Here is a 19,551-nt window from a genome sequence, read left to right on the forward strand (position 1 = left end):
GACAGCAAACAGACTGATACAGCCCAGAGCCCAGCGCGCTGGCCCCTGCCCCATGTTCCTCCCAGACAGAGCCAGTCATGTTTAACCAAGACCCAGTGTCCCTGGCACCTGACACTGTACTGCCCAGAAATAGAAGGAACTGACCCACAGTGGGCCTGGCAGCAGGACGGGGGCCGGACCCAGCCACCTGCCTCGCCCCGCTGTCCCCTGGGTACAGTGACTGGCTCCAGCAGGGCAGGGACCTCAGCTCAGGGAAGCCGGGTCCTCACCTGTTCATAGGCCATGAATTTGATGGCTGACTCCGGGGCAATTTTGAGGACGTTGATGCCGTTGCCCCGCCAGAGGGATCTGGCCCCCCCTTCTCGGATCATCTGGGTGAACCCGCCCACGATGCACATGTTGTTGCTGCGGGAGGCGTGGACCTGAGGAGGGAAGGGCAAGCGGTCAGAGAGCCCCGTGGCCCAGACTCATGCGGCTGCGAGGACAGGGGGCCCTAAAGCCCTTCTCCCCAAGCCATTCCGCCTCTCCACCTGGGGACCAGAAGGGAGTTCACATTTAACAGGCTTCAAACCAATGCAGGCCTCAGGAGGGCAAGTGGAGGGGGGTGGGGTGGGGAAAGGATGACCCCTTTCCTGAGCAGGGCTCAGGAACACAAGTGTCACAAACAAGCAAAGGGGTGAGCGGGTGACTGGCCACATTCAGGTGACACCGAAGTCCAACAGGGCGTCCTTGTGCAGGTTGATTTCACAACCCTGTCCCTGACACGGGCCTAGCTTATCTCTGCCCTGTGGACGTGGAGTCGGGCGCCCGGCCAAGGTAAAGGTGTCTGGGCCAGGTGGGGGTCTGCTTACCCAGACCCCGTGGGGTGTCTACACAAGATGCGCCCAAGGAAACGGGCTCCTGTCATACCTGGTTCTCGGTGGCTTCACCTACCCCCATCTCGGGCCTGTAACGTGAGCCCTGACTTGCTTGCCCCAGATAAAATGAGATAAACTATGTGCAAAGGGCACCGAGATCTGGATCTTCCGCTGCCCTTGTCCAAGCAATAATTCCAATCTAATTTATCGGGTTAGAAAACTCTAAGCCAAAGAGGGTTACGCTAAGGAGGGGAAAACCACCCCGCCAAGTCCGAGGCCCACGCCCCCACATACCTGCATGAGCACCTTGAGTCTGTCCAGGGGCGCCGTGCAAGTCCTGGACACGGCCCCTGCCCCACCTCCGGCCACGAGGTGTCTCCACCACATCCCCGTCTGCCTCTCCTCCACTGTGAATTCATCGGGGACCGTCAGATTCTCACCCACGTCAAAGATCTGCAAGGAAGACCACCAAAGATAAAATATGCAGGCTCCTGCCAGCAGACAGCTAGGCCCATGAGCTTCTGCCGTCTAGAAGGCCTGAGCCCGAGGGGCCACACAGATAGTGAGAATGCCGGGGGCTCAGGGTCGGGGACTGGTGCGCCCCTCCCCCTCTCCTGTCTGGGCCTCGCAGAGGATGGGGGACAGAATCCGAGAGCTCAGCTGGAAGAAAGCAGTTACAAAACCACTCGGACGGCTTTTTCAGACACTGCCCCTGGCGCCTGCAAGAATGGCTTACAAAGGCATTTCAGCTGCAGATCACCAGACCACTTGGACTGAAAGGGTCAAGCCAGGGATAAAAATTCTTCTGAAACCCGATGTGTAACCAGATCACGCTGGCAGAACATTGTGCAAGGGCCTCAGCAAATATCAGAGGGGTTGCAGGGCCTACGTAATGGCCTCTCTCCTGGGCAGCATCCTGCCTTGTCCATGCCAGCTCTGCTCTGACGCCTGGAGCAGGACACCTCACTTCCCCCAAGGGTGAGGCCCTGACCTGGACACGGTTGGAGACAGATCAGGGGTGCACCCCCAACGAAGGGGCTTGCAGGCGGGGCGTAAGCATGGCCCCGACCAGGGAGGCGTAGGTCTTTCTGAACAGCAGCTCAGACAGGGCTGAAGGAACAGCATGTGACGGTGGGGATGGTTTTCTTTTAAAATTTTTTTTTTAATGTTTTATTTATTTTTGATACAGAGAGAGACAAAGCATGAGAGGGGGAGGGGCAGAGAGAGAAGGAGACACAGAACCGGAAGCAGGCTCCAGGCTCTGAGCTAGCTGTCAGCACAGAGCCTGACGCGGGGCTCGAACCCACAAACGTGAGATCCGACCTGAGCCGAAGCCGGAGGTTTAACCGACTGAGCCACCCAGGCGCCCCGGGACGGTTTTCTTTAGATAGAAAGGACATAGAAAGCGGGGAGGCGGGGGAAGAAACTCAACGGCTCTGCATCTGTCCTCTGTGCCGCGCTTCCGCTGCCCGAGGCACGCGCGGGCTTTGGCAGAACAGGCCGGATCAGGGAAGGGGCGTTTGGAGCGGACCCTGAAGAACAGACGGCGGGTGGGGCGGGAGGGCACCCCTGGCAGAGGGAACCTGCGTCTGGGAAACGGCTGGGTTAGCCGGAGCGTGGGAACGGGGGGAGCACGTGGAGGGCCCCGGGGGGGCTGCCGGAGGAGTGGAGAGTCTCATGTTGAGCAAGAGGCAAGCCACAAAGCCACTCTCGCCCCTACGCCCGGACGGGGACCCTTGAACGGACGAGGCGGGAGGCGCGGCGGGGGCGCAGGGCTCACCGTGGAGTGCTTCCAGTAGAGGATGATCTCGGGGATGTTCTCCACGGGATGCAGCAGGTGGTAGTCCCGCCACTCGTTCCAGTCGATGGTCATCGTGCCGTTTTTATCCATGCTGCAAGACAGACGCGCGGTCGGTCTCCCGCCCGGCAAACAGGCCCCGCGTGCCAGCTGCACCCCCTCCCCCCAGGTGAGCCAGGGGCGGGCACCCCTGATGAACCCACAGGAGGGGCCTCTCTGCCCCACTTTGCACCAAAATGGGGCCCACCGTGGCCCCCAAGAGCCCCGTTCTGAGCAGGCACAGAGATCAAGGAGGGAGGCAGTCACCAGGGTGACACGGATACTTACTAGGTGACAGGGCCCCAGAAGTGGCCCGTTCGTATTCTGAGACAGACAGACAAAGGAGGATGCAGAGGAGAGAGGAGAAACACAGATAAGTGCTCGGAGCAGGCGTTAGTGAAGCAGACACACGCCACGGCACACACGCCCGGGGAGCAGACAGGAGGCGGCTGGCCCTGACCAGCCGCTTCCGGCCCCAGGGATCTGGAAGAGGCGCAGGCAGGACAGGAAGCCGCTCCTAACACGAGCCTGTGTGACTTCCGGGCGGGGCCACTCACGCTACCCCCTCCAGGACCGGGGCTCCCCGCCGCTGAGCTGTCTCTGGGGCAGCCCGTCGGTGGAGGAAAGCCGGCCTTCTCAGGAAGAAGTCCGCCCTGAACAGGCTGCCCAAGCCCCTTCCCCGCCAGGCAGGGCTCGCCTTTCACCCACTTCTAACAGCCCCAACTAGTCTTTTCTCTTCACGGGCCACCGGTGAGCAGGCACACGTCCAAGTGATTTGTGACCCTGGCCTGGGACCCGGGGAGCAGCGGCTCTTGCTCGGGGAGGGGCTACCTGTGGCTCGCATCGAAACACCAGAAGCCAAAGTTCAGAGAAACAGGGACCGTACACTGAAGGGCACCACAGAGTTGGTCCAAGAACACCTTTTGTCTTTCGTCACATGTTTGTTAAACCAAACGCGGAGAGGCTAAGTGCTCACCTCTTGAGGATTTTTTCTGCCTGCTGTTCGGAGATCTTGACCCCCAGGTCCCGCAGGGACTGCATGATCTCCTGAGCGTCAATCCTTCCTGCAATGACAACATGAGGCTTCAGCCGGGGGCCGGGCCCGAGAGGGGCCTGGGACCCGGGGCAGCCGCTAACTGCTCACTCACCATCATTCTTCTTGTCCAAACTCTTGAACACCAGCCTCAGCTTCTTCTCGTGATCTTGCAGATAATGGACGAATTCTTCAAAGTCGAGCTGCCCATCGAGGTCTTTATCTCCAGCTTGCACGATTTTCTACAAAACAGAAGTAAGGTTTTGTCCGTTAGCTCCTGCACTAGCTTCTCCTTGTCCCTCACGAACCCTGTCCCCAGGAAACAACGGTGCCAGCCCATGAACGGAACAGAGGTGGCCCCAAGGGCCCAAGATGCTTCCCCTGCTCGACTCCCAGAGCCACCACTTGGATCCCCGGGGGGCTGGCCAGAATCCAGGCAGGAGCCCATCGTGCTTCCCTCACAGGCAAAGTGGAAAAAGTACGCCCAGGAGCAACCCTGCCATAGGAGGCCAACACTGGCGGGCTTGGCACTTTCTCATCCCAAGTGTCCCGAAGGCCACCTTGTTGTACCCCAGGGTCAGCTGCGTGGCTCCCCTGTGCAGCAGTGGCCCTGGCACCAGGCGTGCGGCAGCCTGCTCTTTTCATCCCTGAAGGTGGCACTGGCCCAAGAACAAACCGGTGGCCAGGGTAAAAGTCTGGGGCAGAGCTGGCCCCTGCCCATGCCTGCTTGGCAGAAACACTGCCAGGGAACTCTTTGTTAAGAGCCAGGGGACTATTCTTGGGCTTGGGCTTGATTGATGGTGCTGCCAGACTCTGATCCCAGGTGACATAACCGACCTCGGCTCCCTCAACCAGGTACCGAAAGGCAGGCCAGCTCTTCTTACTGACCCGAGAAGGCTTGAAGACACCCCGTTCCTTAGCAGCACTCTGCACCTGCCCTCAGCGGGGAGCCTTGCTCAGCAGGTGCCACTGATTTTGGACGTTCCATGCCTGGTAATTCTCCCCAAACGAGCGAGCACCTGGCCTGGGCCGCAGGGCCTGCTAAATGCTTTGCTTCTGGTGACCTGCTGGATCCCCTCAAGAAGCTCTAGGAAGCAGGGACTGTCCTTTCCCCCATTTTACGAAGAAGGAAACAGAAGCTCAGGGAGGTTAAGTAATTTAGCTAAGGTCACACAGCTAGGGAAGTGGTGGGCGGGATTCAAGCTGGGCCTGTTGGGACTCCAGAGCCACCTCCCGAGAGATCCTGCTGCCGCCCTAAAAGTTAATCTCAAGAAGGTGGGGGACACACATGAGTCACTGCAACCCAGCAACACCCCGAAATCTAGACCGAGAACCCTGAGGAAGATGCTCAGAGCCTTCATGTGTTGCCCAATTCTGTGAGAAACACACTCGCTCTTTACGAACCAATACGGCTTTTTTTTTATAGTTTATTGTCAAGTTGGTTTCCATATTAATACCCAGTGCCCATCCCCACAAGTGCCCTCCTCCATGCGCATCGGCCTCCCTCCCCTTTCCCCCTCCCCCTTCAGCCCTCTGTTCTCAGTATTCAACAGTCTCTCATGATTTGCTTCCCTCCCTCTCCCTGACTCTTTTTCCCCCCTTCACCTCCCCATGGTCCTCTGCTAAGTTTCTCCTGTTAGACCTATGAGTGCAAATATATGGTATCTGTCCTTCTCTGCCTGACTTATCTCACTTAGCATGACACCCTCGAGTTCCATCCACGTTGCTACAAATGGCCAGATTTCATTCTTTCTCATTGCCATGTAGTATTCCATTGTATATATACACCACATCTTCTTGATTCATTCGTCAGTTGATGGACATTTAGGTTCTTTCCATGATTTGGCTATTGCTGAAAGTGCCGCTATGAATGTTGGGGTACATGTGCCCCTATGCATCAGCACTCCTGTGTCCCTTGGGTAACAATACGGTTTTAAAAGTCTCTGAGCCGACGGGTTAGGGAATGGGTGGACCCTTGGCAAGCTGGTGCCCTCCGATGACAATCAGGGTCACTCTCTGAACCACCTGATGGCTCTTTGTGACTGCTCAGCCACTAAAGGTGCTAGGAGGAGGCCTGGACAGATGCCATGTCACCTAACATGAACCAAAGAACAACTCTGGGGGTGTGGCTGGAATGTGGGACAGATGCTGGTACATATTTTATCTCTTGTCTGCAGTTCACTTCCTGCAGACATTTGCACGCTCAGCTAAGAATGGTACGAATTACATATAGGGTTATCAGTCCAGATTTATGACAGGAATGGAAATAGAATCTCGGAGGCTCTGGTATCTAGGCTGCTGTGCCACCAACGCAATCCACGTGCCTTGGTGTGCTGGGTGCCCCGTAATACAGAAAACCCAAGGCTGAGTTCATGGCAGCTAATTTCAAGATATTTTCAAAGTCCTCGGTTCTACCTCAGAACACTGGGCCTACTTTCTGGCTCCTTCCTAGGATACGCTAATCACCAGCCCTGGCACACCACCTGACCTCCACTGCCATCAGGAGCACTGAAGGGACAGCATGAGATCTAACAGAGAAGTCCAGCGCCCCTTCAGGAGGCAAGCGACCCCCACAGGCACCACAGCCATTTCCGCATCTTTAAAATGCAATGGTTTCGGGGCGCCTGGGTGGCTCAGTCGGTTGAGCGTCCGGCTTCAGCTCAGGTCAGATCTCACGTTTGTGGGTTCGAGCCCCGCGTGGGGCTCTGTGCTGACAGCTAGCTCAGAGCCTGGAGCCTGTTTCCAGTTCTGTGTCTCCTTCTCTCTCTGCCCCTCCCCCTCTCATGCTTTGTCTCTCTCTGTATCAAAAATAAATAAAACATTTAAAAAAAAAACATGTTTTAAAATGCAATGGTTTCTGAGGCCTCCCTGCTCCCAAGAGAAGTCCTCCCTTCCCAGGGCACAGCACCCCCGGCTCCAACCTCTGTAACTGGACTTCCAACTCCTTGGGCCTCTAACAGGAGCCTCTCTGGTTATCCGTTCCCCCTTCCACAGCATGTGGGCACAGCCCCCCTTTCCGGGTCCTGTACTTCTCCGGACCTCCCTCCCCCACCCCCACTCCCGGCAAGAGAATTCCTTTCCATCTCCCACAACTCCCACAAGTATCTTCCCTGTAATTCCGGTCTTCCTTGGAAGTCACATGAAAGCCAGTCATTCCCATGACACGACATAGCCCTTTCCCGGCTACAGCGGCAAGAACTTGCACATTTCAGACATTCTTTCCCCGTGGGGGGGGGGGGAGTTAGCGCACGCGCACCGTCTACCATCACTCATGCATTCACTCCGTTGGCCCCAAGGCCGCACAGACCTGCTTCCACTGGCGGTAGGTGGAGAATTCCTGGGAGGGGATAAAGACGCTGAGTTTGAAGATGGACTTCAGCTCGGCGGGAAGCCCCTTGGACTCGAAGTACTGGAACTCGGTCTGGGTCTCCCCGATGAGCGGCACATAGAGGCACAGGCAGAGCATGCTGACTGGGAGCCGGGCGCACCGCCGCCACCGCGGAGCCAGGGAGTGCTGCTGGCTGGGCACACTTGCACCGGGACCAAGTCTGCCGGGCGCGCAGCTGTCATTGGCTGCTCTGGCCCTGCCCTTTTACTTAATTGAGAAAAGCCTGCCCACGGGAAGCCCTGCCCACAGCCAATGAGCTCCGGCCCCCGCAAGGAGGCGGCGATTGCTCAAGTGGAGGCGTGTAAAGATCAGGGCTGACGTCACCTGCGCCCCGACTTAACTCTTGGCAAGCAGGTCGGGAGCGCGGTCGGAACCTTCACCCTCCGCTGCCAAGCCTGCCAGATGAGCAAACAGCTTTTCGGCATGTTTTTCCACAAGGTCCCCAAACGCGTCACACAATACAATGGTCTTCTCCCCTTTAGTAAATGATTCCCAACAGAAAAAGAGCATGTACAGGCTGGGTCAATGCTAACTGGAAATGGGCGTAGTTCAGCTGTGAGGGTAGAAGTTGGCAGAGGCTGCCCGGGAGCCGGGTGCCCAGCTGTCCTGGAAGGTGTGCCCAGCCTTCCTGGAAGGGGTCCCTTCGCAGGCTCATTCATCCGCAGGGGGGTTGCTCCTGAGCACGCTGGGCCCTGGACTCAGGCTGCCTTGGTCCCGCCGCCTTCCAGCTGGCTCCAGCGACCTTTTTCCAGGCCACTCTGCAATGTGAGCACCTCAGAACCAACCCTTCCCCTGTGGCTTCCCCTGGGGGTCCCACAAGCACTCAGGAGCTGACATGGGGGCAGGAGGGATCCCCGCTGAAGACTGGGGTGCTGAGAGGCCCCCCAGAAGCACCAATTTGGGGTCAGGCAGCCGTGTCACTTAAGACTTCCAGATGGCCTTCAGAGCCTATCCTCAGAACACTTCAAAGTTCGGTATCATCCTCACTTTCTGGCCTAGGTCTGTCCTATTCAAGCGGGGAAGTTTGAATTTTTAAATTAATTAAAATTCAATGAAATTAAAAACAAAATCAGCTCCTCGGTTGTGTGAGCACATTTCAAATACTCCACAGCCACAGGGACTCTCTGAGCCATTTCCATCACACAGAAAGTCCTACCAGGCACACGGCGCCAGAACATCCCTTTTAGGTGAGGACAAGAGAAAAATCTCAGGTCCTGGAAAGTCAGGTTCTGGTCGTCAGTGAAGGGTCACCCATCCTCCCCGGGTCTCTACCATCTCCACCTCACCCCTTCCCTAGGGAAAGTGTCAGAGCGTCGTGCTGCGGAGGCAGAACCGCGTCACAAAGATGTTCCTTCTATAATGTACCATTTCCTAATATAGACCGAATCTCACTACCAGGACGGATAAAAATGGATCGTTAGAATTTGGAAATCATAAAAGTAAAAGGAATTTATTAGCTCACCAAAAAACTTTTTGTTAAGACCTAGAAAAAAAGGGTTTTAAAATAAGATGGGGTGCCCGGCTGGCTCAGTCAGAAGAGCATGAGCGTCACTCCTGAATCCCAGGGTCATGAGTTTGAGCCCCACGGTGGGTGTAGAGACTAAATAAATAAAGCTTAAGAAAAAGTTAAGATGTTGATGCTTGCAAATAGCATTAGGAAACATTTTAATAGCTTCTATGACCTTTCAGCCCCTCAAAAAGAGATCTGATGAGGGGTCTATAATGACAGGTCATGGACTATTCTGGGAAGGATCCGTCCAGTGAGGAATCGAGAGGCAGCTTGGAGTATCCGGAAGATTTCTGCTCAGCCTCTGCCTAATCCATGACACTTGGCTCTCTCTTCAAGTTGCCCCATCTACAATTTCTGGCTTGGGCTGTTTTCACATACAACTTATCTCTGCTACGGGGTCCTTGAAGGCAGGAGACTATTGTTTTGAACCTTTGTACCTTGACTTGGTACAAAGTGAAGCGTGCTGATACAAACAGTTTCCGAATCCGTGAGGCCCACGGCCCGCCTCTAGGATCCCAGGAAACAAACACCATCACTCTTGAGGAAGACCTCAAGTGTGTTTTTCTGTATGTTTGCCAACATACTCGCTGGGGCATTTCAGCCACCTCAACAAGGTTGTGGATTATTATTTTTATTTTAAAGGAGGCTCACATTTATAGGGGCTCCTGACTGGCTCAGTTAGTAGAGCATGTGACTCTTGATCTCAGGGTTGTGGGTTTGAGCTCCATGTTGGGTACAGAGATAACTTAAAACCAAAAAATTTTTTAAATAATAAAATAAAAGGGGCGCCTGGGTGGCTCAGTCGGTTAAGCCTCCTACTTTGGCTCAGGTCAGGCTCACGTCAGATCTCATGTTCGTGGGTTTGAGCCCCGCATCAGGCTCTGTGCTGACGGCTAGTTCAGAGCCTGGAGTCTGCTTCTGGTTCTGTGTCTCCTTCTCTCTCTGCCCCTCCCCCTCTCATGCTCTGTCTCTTCTCTATCAAAAATAAATAAAACATTAAAAATAATTAAAAATAAAATAAAATAATAAAATAAAGGAGATTCACATTTATAAATAAAAAAGCTCAATTTTGAAGTGCTGATCTTCCTTTGTTAAAGTATTCATGTTCACCTCTGAAACAAAAATAAGCTACAGATATAGGCTGAAATATCTCATTTCAGTGATGACTGCAGTCATTCCAATAAAATATGGCCATTTTTTTTGGAGAGGGCACACAAGTAGGGGAGGAGGAGCAGAGGGAGAGAGAGAATCTTAAGCAGGTCTATGCTCAGCACAGAGCCCGACAAGGGGCTCGACCCTATGACCCTGGGATCATGGCCTGAGCCAAAATCAAGAGTTGGACACTCAACCAACTGAGCCACCCAGGCACCTCTAATTTGGCAAATATTTTGGTTGAAAAAATAAGTTGTTCAACTTGGAGATCCTCATTTTTCTAACACGTCAACATAACTGTGCTACTGAATTTTTCTTTGTGTACTATCGAGGTTTATCATATATTTACAGAACATGAGAAAATGTTCGAAAACAATCCCAAATAAAAGCGACACCCGTGTTCTGTATTTTAGTGAAAACTTCTTAAAGCATTATCAGGTAAGAACAACTGTTTCCTAGAAAAACAAAAACACAAACAAAAACCCAGGTCGAAATCTCCTGGGTTATAACGGAGCTCACTACTCCACAACCCAGTGCTATCAGGGGGTCACGAAACGTTCTCTGTAAAGCTCTGCGTGTGCTTGTCAAAGTGTTATTTTCCAATGCTGGCATTCATTCTATTCCGACGTTGGTTTTTAACAAGGTTCCGACGTATTTTTATTGTGCAACTGTGATGAAGTCCAGCAGAATGTTTTCATTGGACAAACTGGAATTGGCGTTTGCTTATTTATTTAAACCAGCCCTCCTCCTGAGCCCCACAGGTCCCTCGGAATTCCACAGTCACACAGAAACCGGAAATCCCACCCAAGTGAGCCAATCTCTAAGCACCTGGGATTCAAGGTAAGTACTCTCCCCTGGGGTTACAGACAGCCCCCTCTGGGCTCACCCCCTTAAGCTCTGAGATGAGCCAACAGATTTGGAGAGGTGCCCTGCTTCGCCCAGGTCCCAGAGCCTCACCCAGGACCCGGCTCTCCTTACGTCCACGGGAAACAGCGCCCAAGCCTGACTGTGCCAAGAAGGGATTTTAGAACTCGGTTTCCAAAGAAAGCCTGTACGCCTGGCATGGAGAATTACCACGAGCAATGCTTTGTATTCGAAGGTGACAGGTGTGTGGGAAAGGTACAAACTGAGCAAGTTCAGGCTTAAGCTTAGCTAAATAAATAAACAAATAAATAAATAAACCCAATCTGTGTGAGAGCTTCTGAACGCATACCAGAGAAATACAAATAAGGAAGACTGACTGAAGCAGGCTCCTGTTCCGATCCTCCTGACTCACACCGGCTCACGGCGTCCCGTGCTGTCCCTCTCCCCGTCCTGCCATCTACCATTCTTCTCTGCCTGACTTACTCCAATTTGTGGCCCGGATCTACTTTTGCTGGCCTCTTCTGTCGTTCCTGTCACAAGTGGCATGCAAAGCCAATGACAGCAACTCTGGATCCCTTAGGATCTAGCGGTCTCAGGTCCCATTTCATCTGTAAAGTGGAAGTTCCTCTCCCCGGCATCCTGCTCCCCAGGGGTCTGCCAAGGCCACTACAAGCTGTCCCTGGTCCACCACTCTAGTGCATGGCCCAGAACAGGTGCTTCCAGTGAGCACTGAATAGCGTGAGTAAGAGCAGGCAGGGGGAGTGCTTCTGGGAGAGTAGCATTAGGTCATAAAGTATCTCCCCCTCTTCTGCAGTGACTCAGACCTAACCAAAAATATTAATATGCGAAGGAGCCCTGCCAGCATCCGGGCGGCTCTAGCCCCACCCACCCGTAAGGTTCTTGAACCTCGTTTGCGGCTCTGGCTGGGAGTGTCAGTTGATGATCGGGTTGCCATGACAGCCCAGCATAGCTGGTTTCCAATGAAACCTGCCTACCCTTGGCAATGAGACACACAATGGGAAAATTCTCTGAGCTTCTAAGGAGCTGGCCCCTCAGGATTTGGAAGCTTGAATGGCCCTGAGGGCGCCTTTCTCACTCCACACGAATGGCTTTCCTCTCCAACAGCAGATTAAATGCAAGACAAAGATAAAGGGGCAAACTGGACCGGCTCCTAGAAGAAAAGCCTGCAGGAACTGGACTCCCTAGCAGACAGGGGGAATCGAGAGCACAACACAGTAACACTGCTGTGGGGGAACCGAGAAGCTGGGGTCCGGCCGCCAACGATCACGATCCCCGAGCCCCACCTTCAGGAGTCACTGCACTGGCCAAGGACACACTGCAGAAACACACTACTCTCCCCAGTTCTTGGTTTATCTGTTTTCCATGAGCCCACGCTGCCCAGATGTGCTTGCTTTCTAGCTTCAAACCAAATCCGCTGCTCTGTCTCCCTCCTGGGCCTGCCCCCACCCCCAGACAGCTGATCCATCTCCCTCTTGGGGAAAGTGAAAGGTGTGGGTCTCCTGCTGGGCCCCGTGACAGCTCCCCCCCTCCTGTGCCCTCCCCCATTCGCAGGCCAGGAATTAAGCTGTTTAGAACAGAAAGTCCTGACATGAGGCCACCCAGGGGGGCAGGGCTGGCAAGAGGTACCAGGATGAGTTTGGGAAATGGAGCAGTTAATTATTCAAGTCCCAAGTAGGTGAATTTAAAAGGGAGCCGGCCAGTCTCTTAGTCCCTCAGCCATCAGGTAACCAGGTCTGTAGATTAAAAAAAAGGTCCTCACAAAGGAGAGCACCACCGCCATTTCTGAGCTTGTCCAGGATGATCGAAAGGTAGAAAGAGACAGGGCTCGAAGCAGGCAGAACACAGACTCTGAGGCCCCTGCCTGAAGCCTGTACCTAAACGCAGCCAGCAGCTGGTCCCTCCCACTTGGCAGAGGAAAACCCAACATTTAACTCTCTGATACAGCAGTTCAATTCAAACAACATTTTTTGGGAATCTACAACGTGTCAGACACAGGGCAGAATCTCCTTCCCTCTTCTGGTTGATTTTTATCCTGAGAAAGGAGAACAGATTCAAAATAACCAAAACTCAGGAGGTCACTAAGGCCGCTCCCAGCATGGGCAGGAGAAACCCCAGGCAAGCTGCACTTTGTGTTCTAATCCCGAGAACGCACCTTGGTCCCGTTAAAACTGCTTTCTTAAGGGAAAGGGAGGCCAAGTACAAGGCAAAGTTCCACACAGACTCAGGGTGAAATCTCACCTCTACCCCTCCGTGACTGTTGAATCCTGGGCAAATTATTCAGCCTTTCTACATCTCAGTTTCCTCATCCATGAAATAGGGGCGCTACGACTTACCTTGGCTCTTTGTGAAGATGGGGCGAGGTGACCCCCACTCACAGCGCCAGACGGACGGATGGCCCCGGCAGACCCGCGTGGGGACCAGCCTCTCCTGACTCCTCCTCCTCCCTTCCTGACCTTAGGGATGCAGGACAGGCTGGCCTCCCCAGCTCCAGGCAGTCTGGTTCAACTTTAAAGGTCCTCCCTGCATTGTTCAGACTGGCTAAGACATAAGACAGAGTGTGATCGTTTGTCTCTTCCTTTCAAGTGGCTTTCTGGGACCAAAATGACAAATCCTACAGTAAATCCGCTATTGCCTTCAACCTTCCTTCCCCAAATGGCCACACTGAGCCGGTCATGATAGGGTGATAAAGCTTTTACTGTGGCCACCGGAAGATTCTAGACTGAAGACTTGGGCTTCTTCATTGTCTAACATTTCTCCCCAGGCCCCGATACCAAAGTGATTGATTTCTAAGTCCTCTCTTCCTCCCCACACTCCAGGTTTTTTTCCAGGAAACCGATCCTAGAACAGCCCCCTAAGTAGGAGGTCCTCTTGAGGTTGCCATTACCTTAGGAAATTGCTCTGCAGGTCCGACCACCAGCAAAATGGTGGGTCTCTTTTCCGGGGCCTCAGCCCTTCCATCCTGTTTCCCCAAAAAGCTTGACATCTGGTGTCCCCGAGCTGGAGCCGGGGTGCCTCTGACTTCGTTATCGTTCCCCTCTCTGGAGCCTTGGCACCCAGCCCTAGGGAGAAAGCTAGACAGAAAAGGCCACAACATCTGCAACATCACGGCTTCTTCCCAGTGTCGCCGCCGGTGCCTGTTTCACTTGTGAGGAGGGATGTGACCACAATACCAAAGATCTCTGGCTACACGGCTGCTTGGAAGACTAGCCTGGGGGGCTGGGAGGCTGGGAGCTCTGCATGCAGTGGCTGTTTCCTGCTTTTTCAAATGTCCTAGCACTGCTGTCCTGCCTGGCCTGAGAAGGGGCTCCCTCTTAGGAGAGCCCCGCCGCCGGGCTGCTGGCGATGAGAGGGGGCAGCCGGAGCTTCTTCAATAAAAACTCACTTTTGCAGGTGGATGGTGATCGAATGTTTGGCTTTTTTTTCAAAAAGCTAAAAGCAATAGCCCAACAGATCTCTCCTGGAGGCAGAAGCAACTTGGAGCTCCCAATTATTCAGCAGTCCTCGCTCAACTAAGGATCACTCGAGCCCGGCCCCGGACCCCAGCACCCCGTCCGCAATCTCACTGCAGCAGGGCGCGGCCAATCACCTCTGCCGACACTACCGAGTTCATTATCCCAACCAGGAACAGCCGTCCAATCACAGGCGGCCGATTCCCTGCATGCGGCCAGCGATTCTGCAGGGAGGTGCTGATGGCAACCTCCAGAATAGCCTCCCTAGCAGAACCCTCCCGGTGCTGGCACCCCCCTCCCCCTGCGGGAGCCCAGCTTCCTCCTCTCCCGCCTGCTTGTTTCCGGGATGGCTTTGACCATCGAGGTTAACGTGATTTAAGAGACCCTGGCAACACCTAACACACCTAGCAACACTCTTCGTTGCCCCGTTGGCCCATTCTCTCCAACTGTGCCGAGCACAATGCACGCCATGCCCGCTACTCATTCTCCCGTGTCTTCCTCTACATTACGAGGTGCTTGAGGACAGGGACCAAGCCACACATCTTTCTACGCCTAGTCCCCAGAACCAGGCACAGATGAAGTCTGTAGACTGGGTGGGGTGGATAATAATGAATGAAAGGGAAGTCGTATTTGCTTATCTGTTTCTCAATTTACTAGATATATATGTAAGCAGTGGCCAGTACCCTGCCCCCCAAGGCAACCTTTTGATACTGTGTTCACAACCACTATTTTAAAAACACAAGCCATGAGAAAATGTTCATGAACTGCATTGGAGACAGCGAATGGGAACACGCACTCTCAATGCTGCTGAGCGTGTAAATCAGTACAACCTCTCCCAAGAGGAAGTTAGTCATGGCTTCCAACATGTCAAAAGCCCAAACCCTTTGATATAATAATTCCACTTTTAGCAATTTATCCCATGGATATATTTTGCACATATGGGAAATCACATATCCATATATGATATATATGTGATACACATATATACGGATGGAAACAACCTCAAGTCCTTTATAAGAGGGGCAGGTAGGGAAGATTCTGGCACGCCCACAACTGTGGAACCCTATCCAACTGGTATTAAGACAATTCTACCTACTGAATGGCTTGAACATATCTTTTTAAACAAGAAAAGCAAGATGCAGAAGAAAGGGGATAATACGCTGCCATTGATTTCTCAGTGTGTACAAGTGACAAATTCTCTCTGGAAAGACACATTAAAAATTGAAGAGATGGGGAGCCTGGGTGGCTCAGTTGGTGAAGCATCCGACTTTGGCTCAGGTCATGATCTCACTGCTCGTGAGTTCAAGCCCTCTGTTGGGTTCTGTGCTGACAGCTCAGAGCCTGGAGCCTGCTTTGGATTCTGTGTCTCCCTCGCTCTCTTCCCCTCCCCCACTAGTGTGAGAGCACGCATATGCTCACTTGCTGTCTCTCAAAAATGCATAAACAATTTTTAAAAAATTGAAGAGGTGGTCTGGGCACTTGGGGGCTTGAGAGGAGAATGGCAGGTGGAAGGTTTACTTTTGCAGAATATCCTTAGGTCTTGTGAAACTGAATCATGCGCATATATGACCACACACACGTGCATACGTACTTAAGTGCAATTATTTATAAAGAAAACATGAGAAGGGAAAGCAAGATGGCCAAGCTTGTTCTGGAAGCTGAGGGGCCTGCATCAGGTGCCCCCTCACTGGAAACACAGAGCGACCTTATCTTGAAGCAGTTTTGTGTGTTGATTAGATGTATACAGTCTTTGGAGCCAGACCCCAGGGGTGAAATCCTGGCCACCCCTTACTAGTTGTGTGAATCATGGTGGTCATGTGACTTTAGCTCTCTGTGCTTTAATATGTCTGTGCAAAATGGGGGTGGTAAAAGAACTGTATTATTACTTCACAGAATTTGTTAAACACGAAATTAGGGAATATATAAAGCTCCTGGGTTACCTAGGGGCTCAGACGGTTAAGTGTCTGATTCGATTTCAGCCCAGGCTATGATCTCAAGGTTCATGAGACTGAGCCCTCCATCCAGCTCCGTGCTGAGCATGGATCCAGCTTGGGACTCTCTCTCTTTTTATCTCTCTGTCCCTCCCCTGCTCACATGCTCCCTCTCGCTCTCAAAAGAATTAAACATTAAAAAAATCTCTATAAAGCATGTATAAACAATACGTGGTATTTTATTTTTTAAAAGATATTAAATTATTTTTAAGTAATCTCTACACCTACTGTGGGGCTCGAACTCACAATCCTGACATCAAGAGTTATGTGCTCCACCAACTGAGCCAGCCAGGCATCCTCATGTTAGCTCTCTTATTATTATCTAGAAAATGACTGTGAGTCCATGAAATTAATAGTTTTAATACTGAAGAAGAGTCAGTCCAGAGCCCCAAACCCTAAACTAATTAGTGGTCCTTTAATGAAGATGGATCTTGTTTTTAGGCACTGGGGTCTGGCGAATTGGACGTGGTGGTGTTTTGGGCCCCCATCTACAAACGTGAGAGAAATCCCTTATGTAGTAGATCACTGGCGTTTCATTTCATGGGCTCGTCCATCCCACAGAACTGAGCATAAACTTGGAGGCTCTCCAGCCAAGACGGAATAATGGGGACTGATTCATCTTTCTGCCGAAAGGCGACAAGACAGTGACTCCCGAGAGATCCATGCAAATGAGGCAAGCCCACAACACGCCCAGCTTCGTGGCTGGAGTTACCGGGCTGCGATGCAGGGAGAGGGCACCCAGGAGGGTCAGGGCAGCTAGAGCGGGACCCAGGACCAGAGAGGACGGAACCGCACAGACAGTGAGCTCTGGGGAGCTGCTGGGGGCCCCCCGGAGTCATGGTGCCTGGCTGTGAGGACACTGCCTGTGATTGGGAAAAGAACCACCCAAAGGCATCCCATGCCCACTGGACAGAGTGGAAAGCCTCATAATATAGGGAGGTTTGGGAAGGGAGCCCCAGAAAAAAGCTCGGGAATATTCACAGGAATATGAGAATATCCAGCACCCCGTAAAATAAAATCCAATTAAAAAAATAACAGGAATACAAAGACGCAGGAAAAGATGACCCATAATGATAGAAATCGATCAGTTGAAACCGACCCAGAAATGACACGTATGATAAAAGTAGTATACAAAAATACTTATACTCTTTATTCCACATGTTCAAGAAGCTAATGGAAAGCTCAAGCATGTTAAACAGACACATTGCAGATACTCTAGGTGAAAACTACAATAAAAAAAAGAAAACTACAATGTCTGAATGAAAAACACACTGGATGGTTTAAACAGCCCAGCAGACAAATCAAAATAAAAGAGTAATGAGCTTTAAGACACAGCAATAGAAACTTTCCAAAATGAAAGAGAGAGAAAAAAAAAAGCAAAACAAAAAATGAACAGAGCATCAGTGAGCTGTGGGATAAGCACTAACAGGTTACTATGAACCGGAGTTCATGAAGGCGGGGACAGAAAAAACATTTAAAGAAATAATGGCTACAGCCTCCCCTCCCTCTCAATTCAATGAAAACTACAAATCCACAGATCCAAGAAACTCAACAAACCCCAAAGATAAGAAATATAAAACAAACTACACTCAGGCACATCAAATTAAATTTCCAAAAACCAGTGATAAAGAGGAATATCTTAAAAACAGATGCAGAAAAAGACCCAGCACATGCAGTGGAACAAAGATAAGAATATCCGGGGACTTCCCATCAGAAACTGTTAACCCAAAAAAACACCCACTGAGAGGAAGGCAAAATAAAAACTTTTCAGACTTAGGAAAGCTGAAAAATTTTAGCACCAGCAGATTTGCATTACAAGAAATGTTAAAGGAGTCCTTTACGTAGAAAGAAAATCTAGTTTTACACAAAGGAATGAAGAATACCAAAGCAGTAAGTGTAAAGGACTTTGTTCTTATTATTAAATCTCCTTAAAAGATAAGTTTAAAACAAAAATAAGACCATGTATTGCGGGTTGATGACATATGTAGAAGTAAAAATGTATGAGAACCACAGCACAGAAGCTAGGAGAATAGAAATAAAAGTATGGTTGGCCCTTGAACACTGCGGAAGCCTGGGGCTCTAGCCCTGAGCAGTTAAAAATCCACTTCTGGGGCACCTGGGTGACTTATTCAGTTAAGTGTTCGACTCCCGCTCAGGTCACGATCTCCTGTTCATGATTTCAAGTCCGGCGTCCGGCTCTGTGCTGGCAGTGTGGAACCTGCTTGGGATTCTCTCTCTCTCTGCCCTTCCTCACCCTCTCTCAAAATAAATAAACTTTAAAAAGCTTATTGGTTTTTTTTTTTAACTTAAAAAGGTTTATTTTATGCCTTTTGCGGCACCGGGGTAGCTTAGTCGGTTAAGCAACTGACTCTTGATTCTGGCTCAGGTCTTGATCTCATGGTGAGTTCAAGCCCCACATCAGGCTCTGCACTGACCAGTATAGAGAGCCTGCTTGGGATTCTTCTTCCTCTCTCTCTGTCCCTCCATACTCTCTCCCACTCAAAATAAGTAAAATAAACTTAAAAAAAAATCCACTTTTGATTCCCTAAAAACATAGTCTACTGTTGGCTAAAAGCCTTATCGATAAGATCAAGTTGATTAACACATATTTTGTATACGTATTATTTCCTGTAGTGATAATAAAGCTAGAAAAAAGTGAATTTTATTAAGAAAATATGTTTACAGTACTGTACTGTACTTATCTTTTAAAAATCCACGTAGAAGTGCACCTGCACAAACTCATGTTGTTCAAGGGTCAGCTGTACACTAAGATTCTTGGCCTCTTTTAAGTTTATTTATTTATTTTGAGCGAGAAAGCACATGCACAAGCTGGGGTGGAGCAGAGAGAAGGAGAGAGAGAATCCCAAGCAGGCTCCATGCTGTTAGCACTGAGCCCAATGTGGAGCTTGATCTCACGGACAGCGAGATCATGATCTGAGCTGAAATCAAGAGTCAGATGCTTAACCAATGAGCTACCCAGGTGCCCCAAAAGATTCTTAAACTATTTTTTAAAAAGGTTTTTAATGTTTATTTTGGAGAGAGAGACAGACAGACAGACTGGGAGTGGAAGAGGGGCAGAGACAGGGAGACACAGAAACTGAAGCAGGCTGCAGGCTCTGAGCTGTCAGCACAGAGCCCAATGTGAGACTCGAACCCACGAACCATGAGATTATGCCCTAGCTGAAGTCCGGTGTTTAACCTAATGAGCCACACATGCACCCATCTTCAACTATTTAATATAACATCAGTTAAGTTGGACTGTGGTAGGTTAAAAACGTATGTATATTATAATCCCTAAAGCTACCACTGAAAAGAGAATTAAAGCGAGTAAGCCGACCAAAGAGACCAAATGCAATCGTAAGTAATACTCAACTGGCCCAAAAGAACGCAGAAAGAAAGTAAAGACTAGATGGGACACATAGAAAACAAATAGCAAATAAATACCCAAT

General features: G+C 51.1%; 1 protein-coding gene across 8 annotated transcripts in view; it reads right to left on the minus strand.

Annotated features, from left to right (window-relative positions):
- Nucleotides 1-19,551, minus strand: part of SLC25A25 (solute carrier family 25 member 25) — a 38,830-nt gene that overhangs the window by 3,351 nt on the left and 15,928 nt on the right. For 2 of the 8 annotated variants that reach the window (XM_029919558.1, XM_029919550.1), the window contains exons 2-7: nucleotides 3,843-3,969; nucleotides 3,671-3,758; nucleotides 2,983-3,018; nucleotides 2,638-2,749; nucleotides 1,152-1,310; nucleotides 270-422 (exon numbers count right to left, since the gene is read on the minus strand). In XM_029919558.1, the coding sequence (XP_029775418.1) occupies nucleotides 270-422; nucleotides 1,152-1,310; nucleotides 2,638-2,749; nucleotides 2,983-3,018; nucleotides 3,671-3,735 (525 nt within the window). In that variant the 5' untranslated portion in view covers nucleotides 3,736-3,758; nucleotides 3,843-3,969. The other 6 variants (XM_029919557.1, XM_029919553.1, XM_029919555.1 and 3 more) reach the window with 6 other exon arrangements.

This window comes from Suricata suricatta, chromosome 13 (genome assembly GCF_006229205.1).
Source record: "Suricata suricatta isolate VVHF042 chromosome 13, meerkat_22Aug2017_6uvM2_HiC, whole genome shotgun sequence".
NCBI lineage: Eukaryota > Metazoa > Chordata > Mammalia > Carnivora > Herpestidae > Suricata > Suricata suricatta.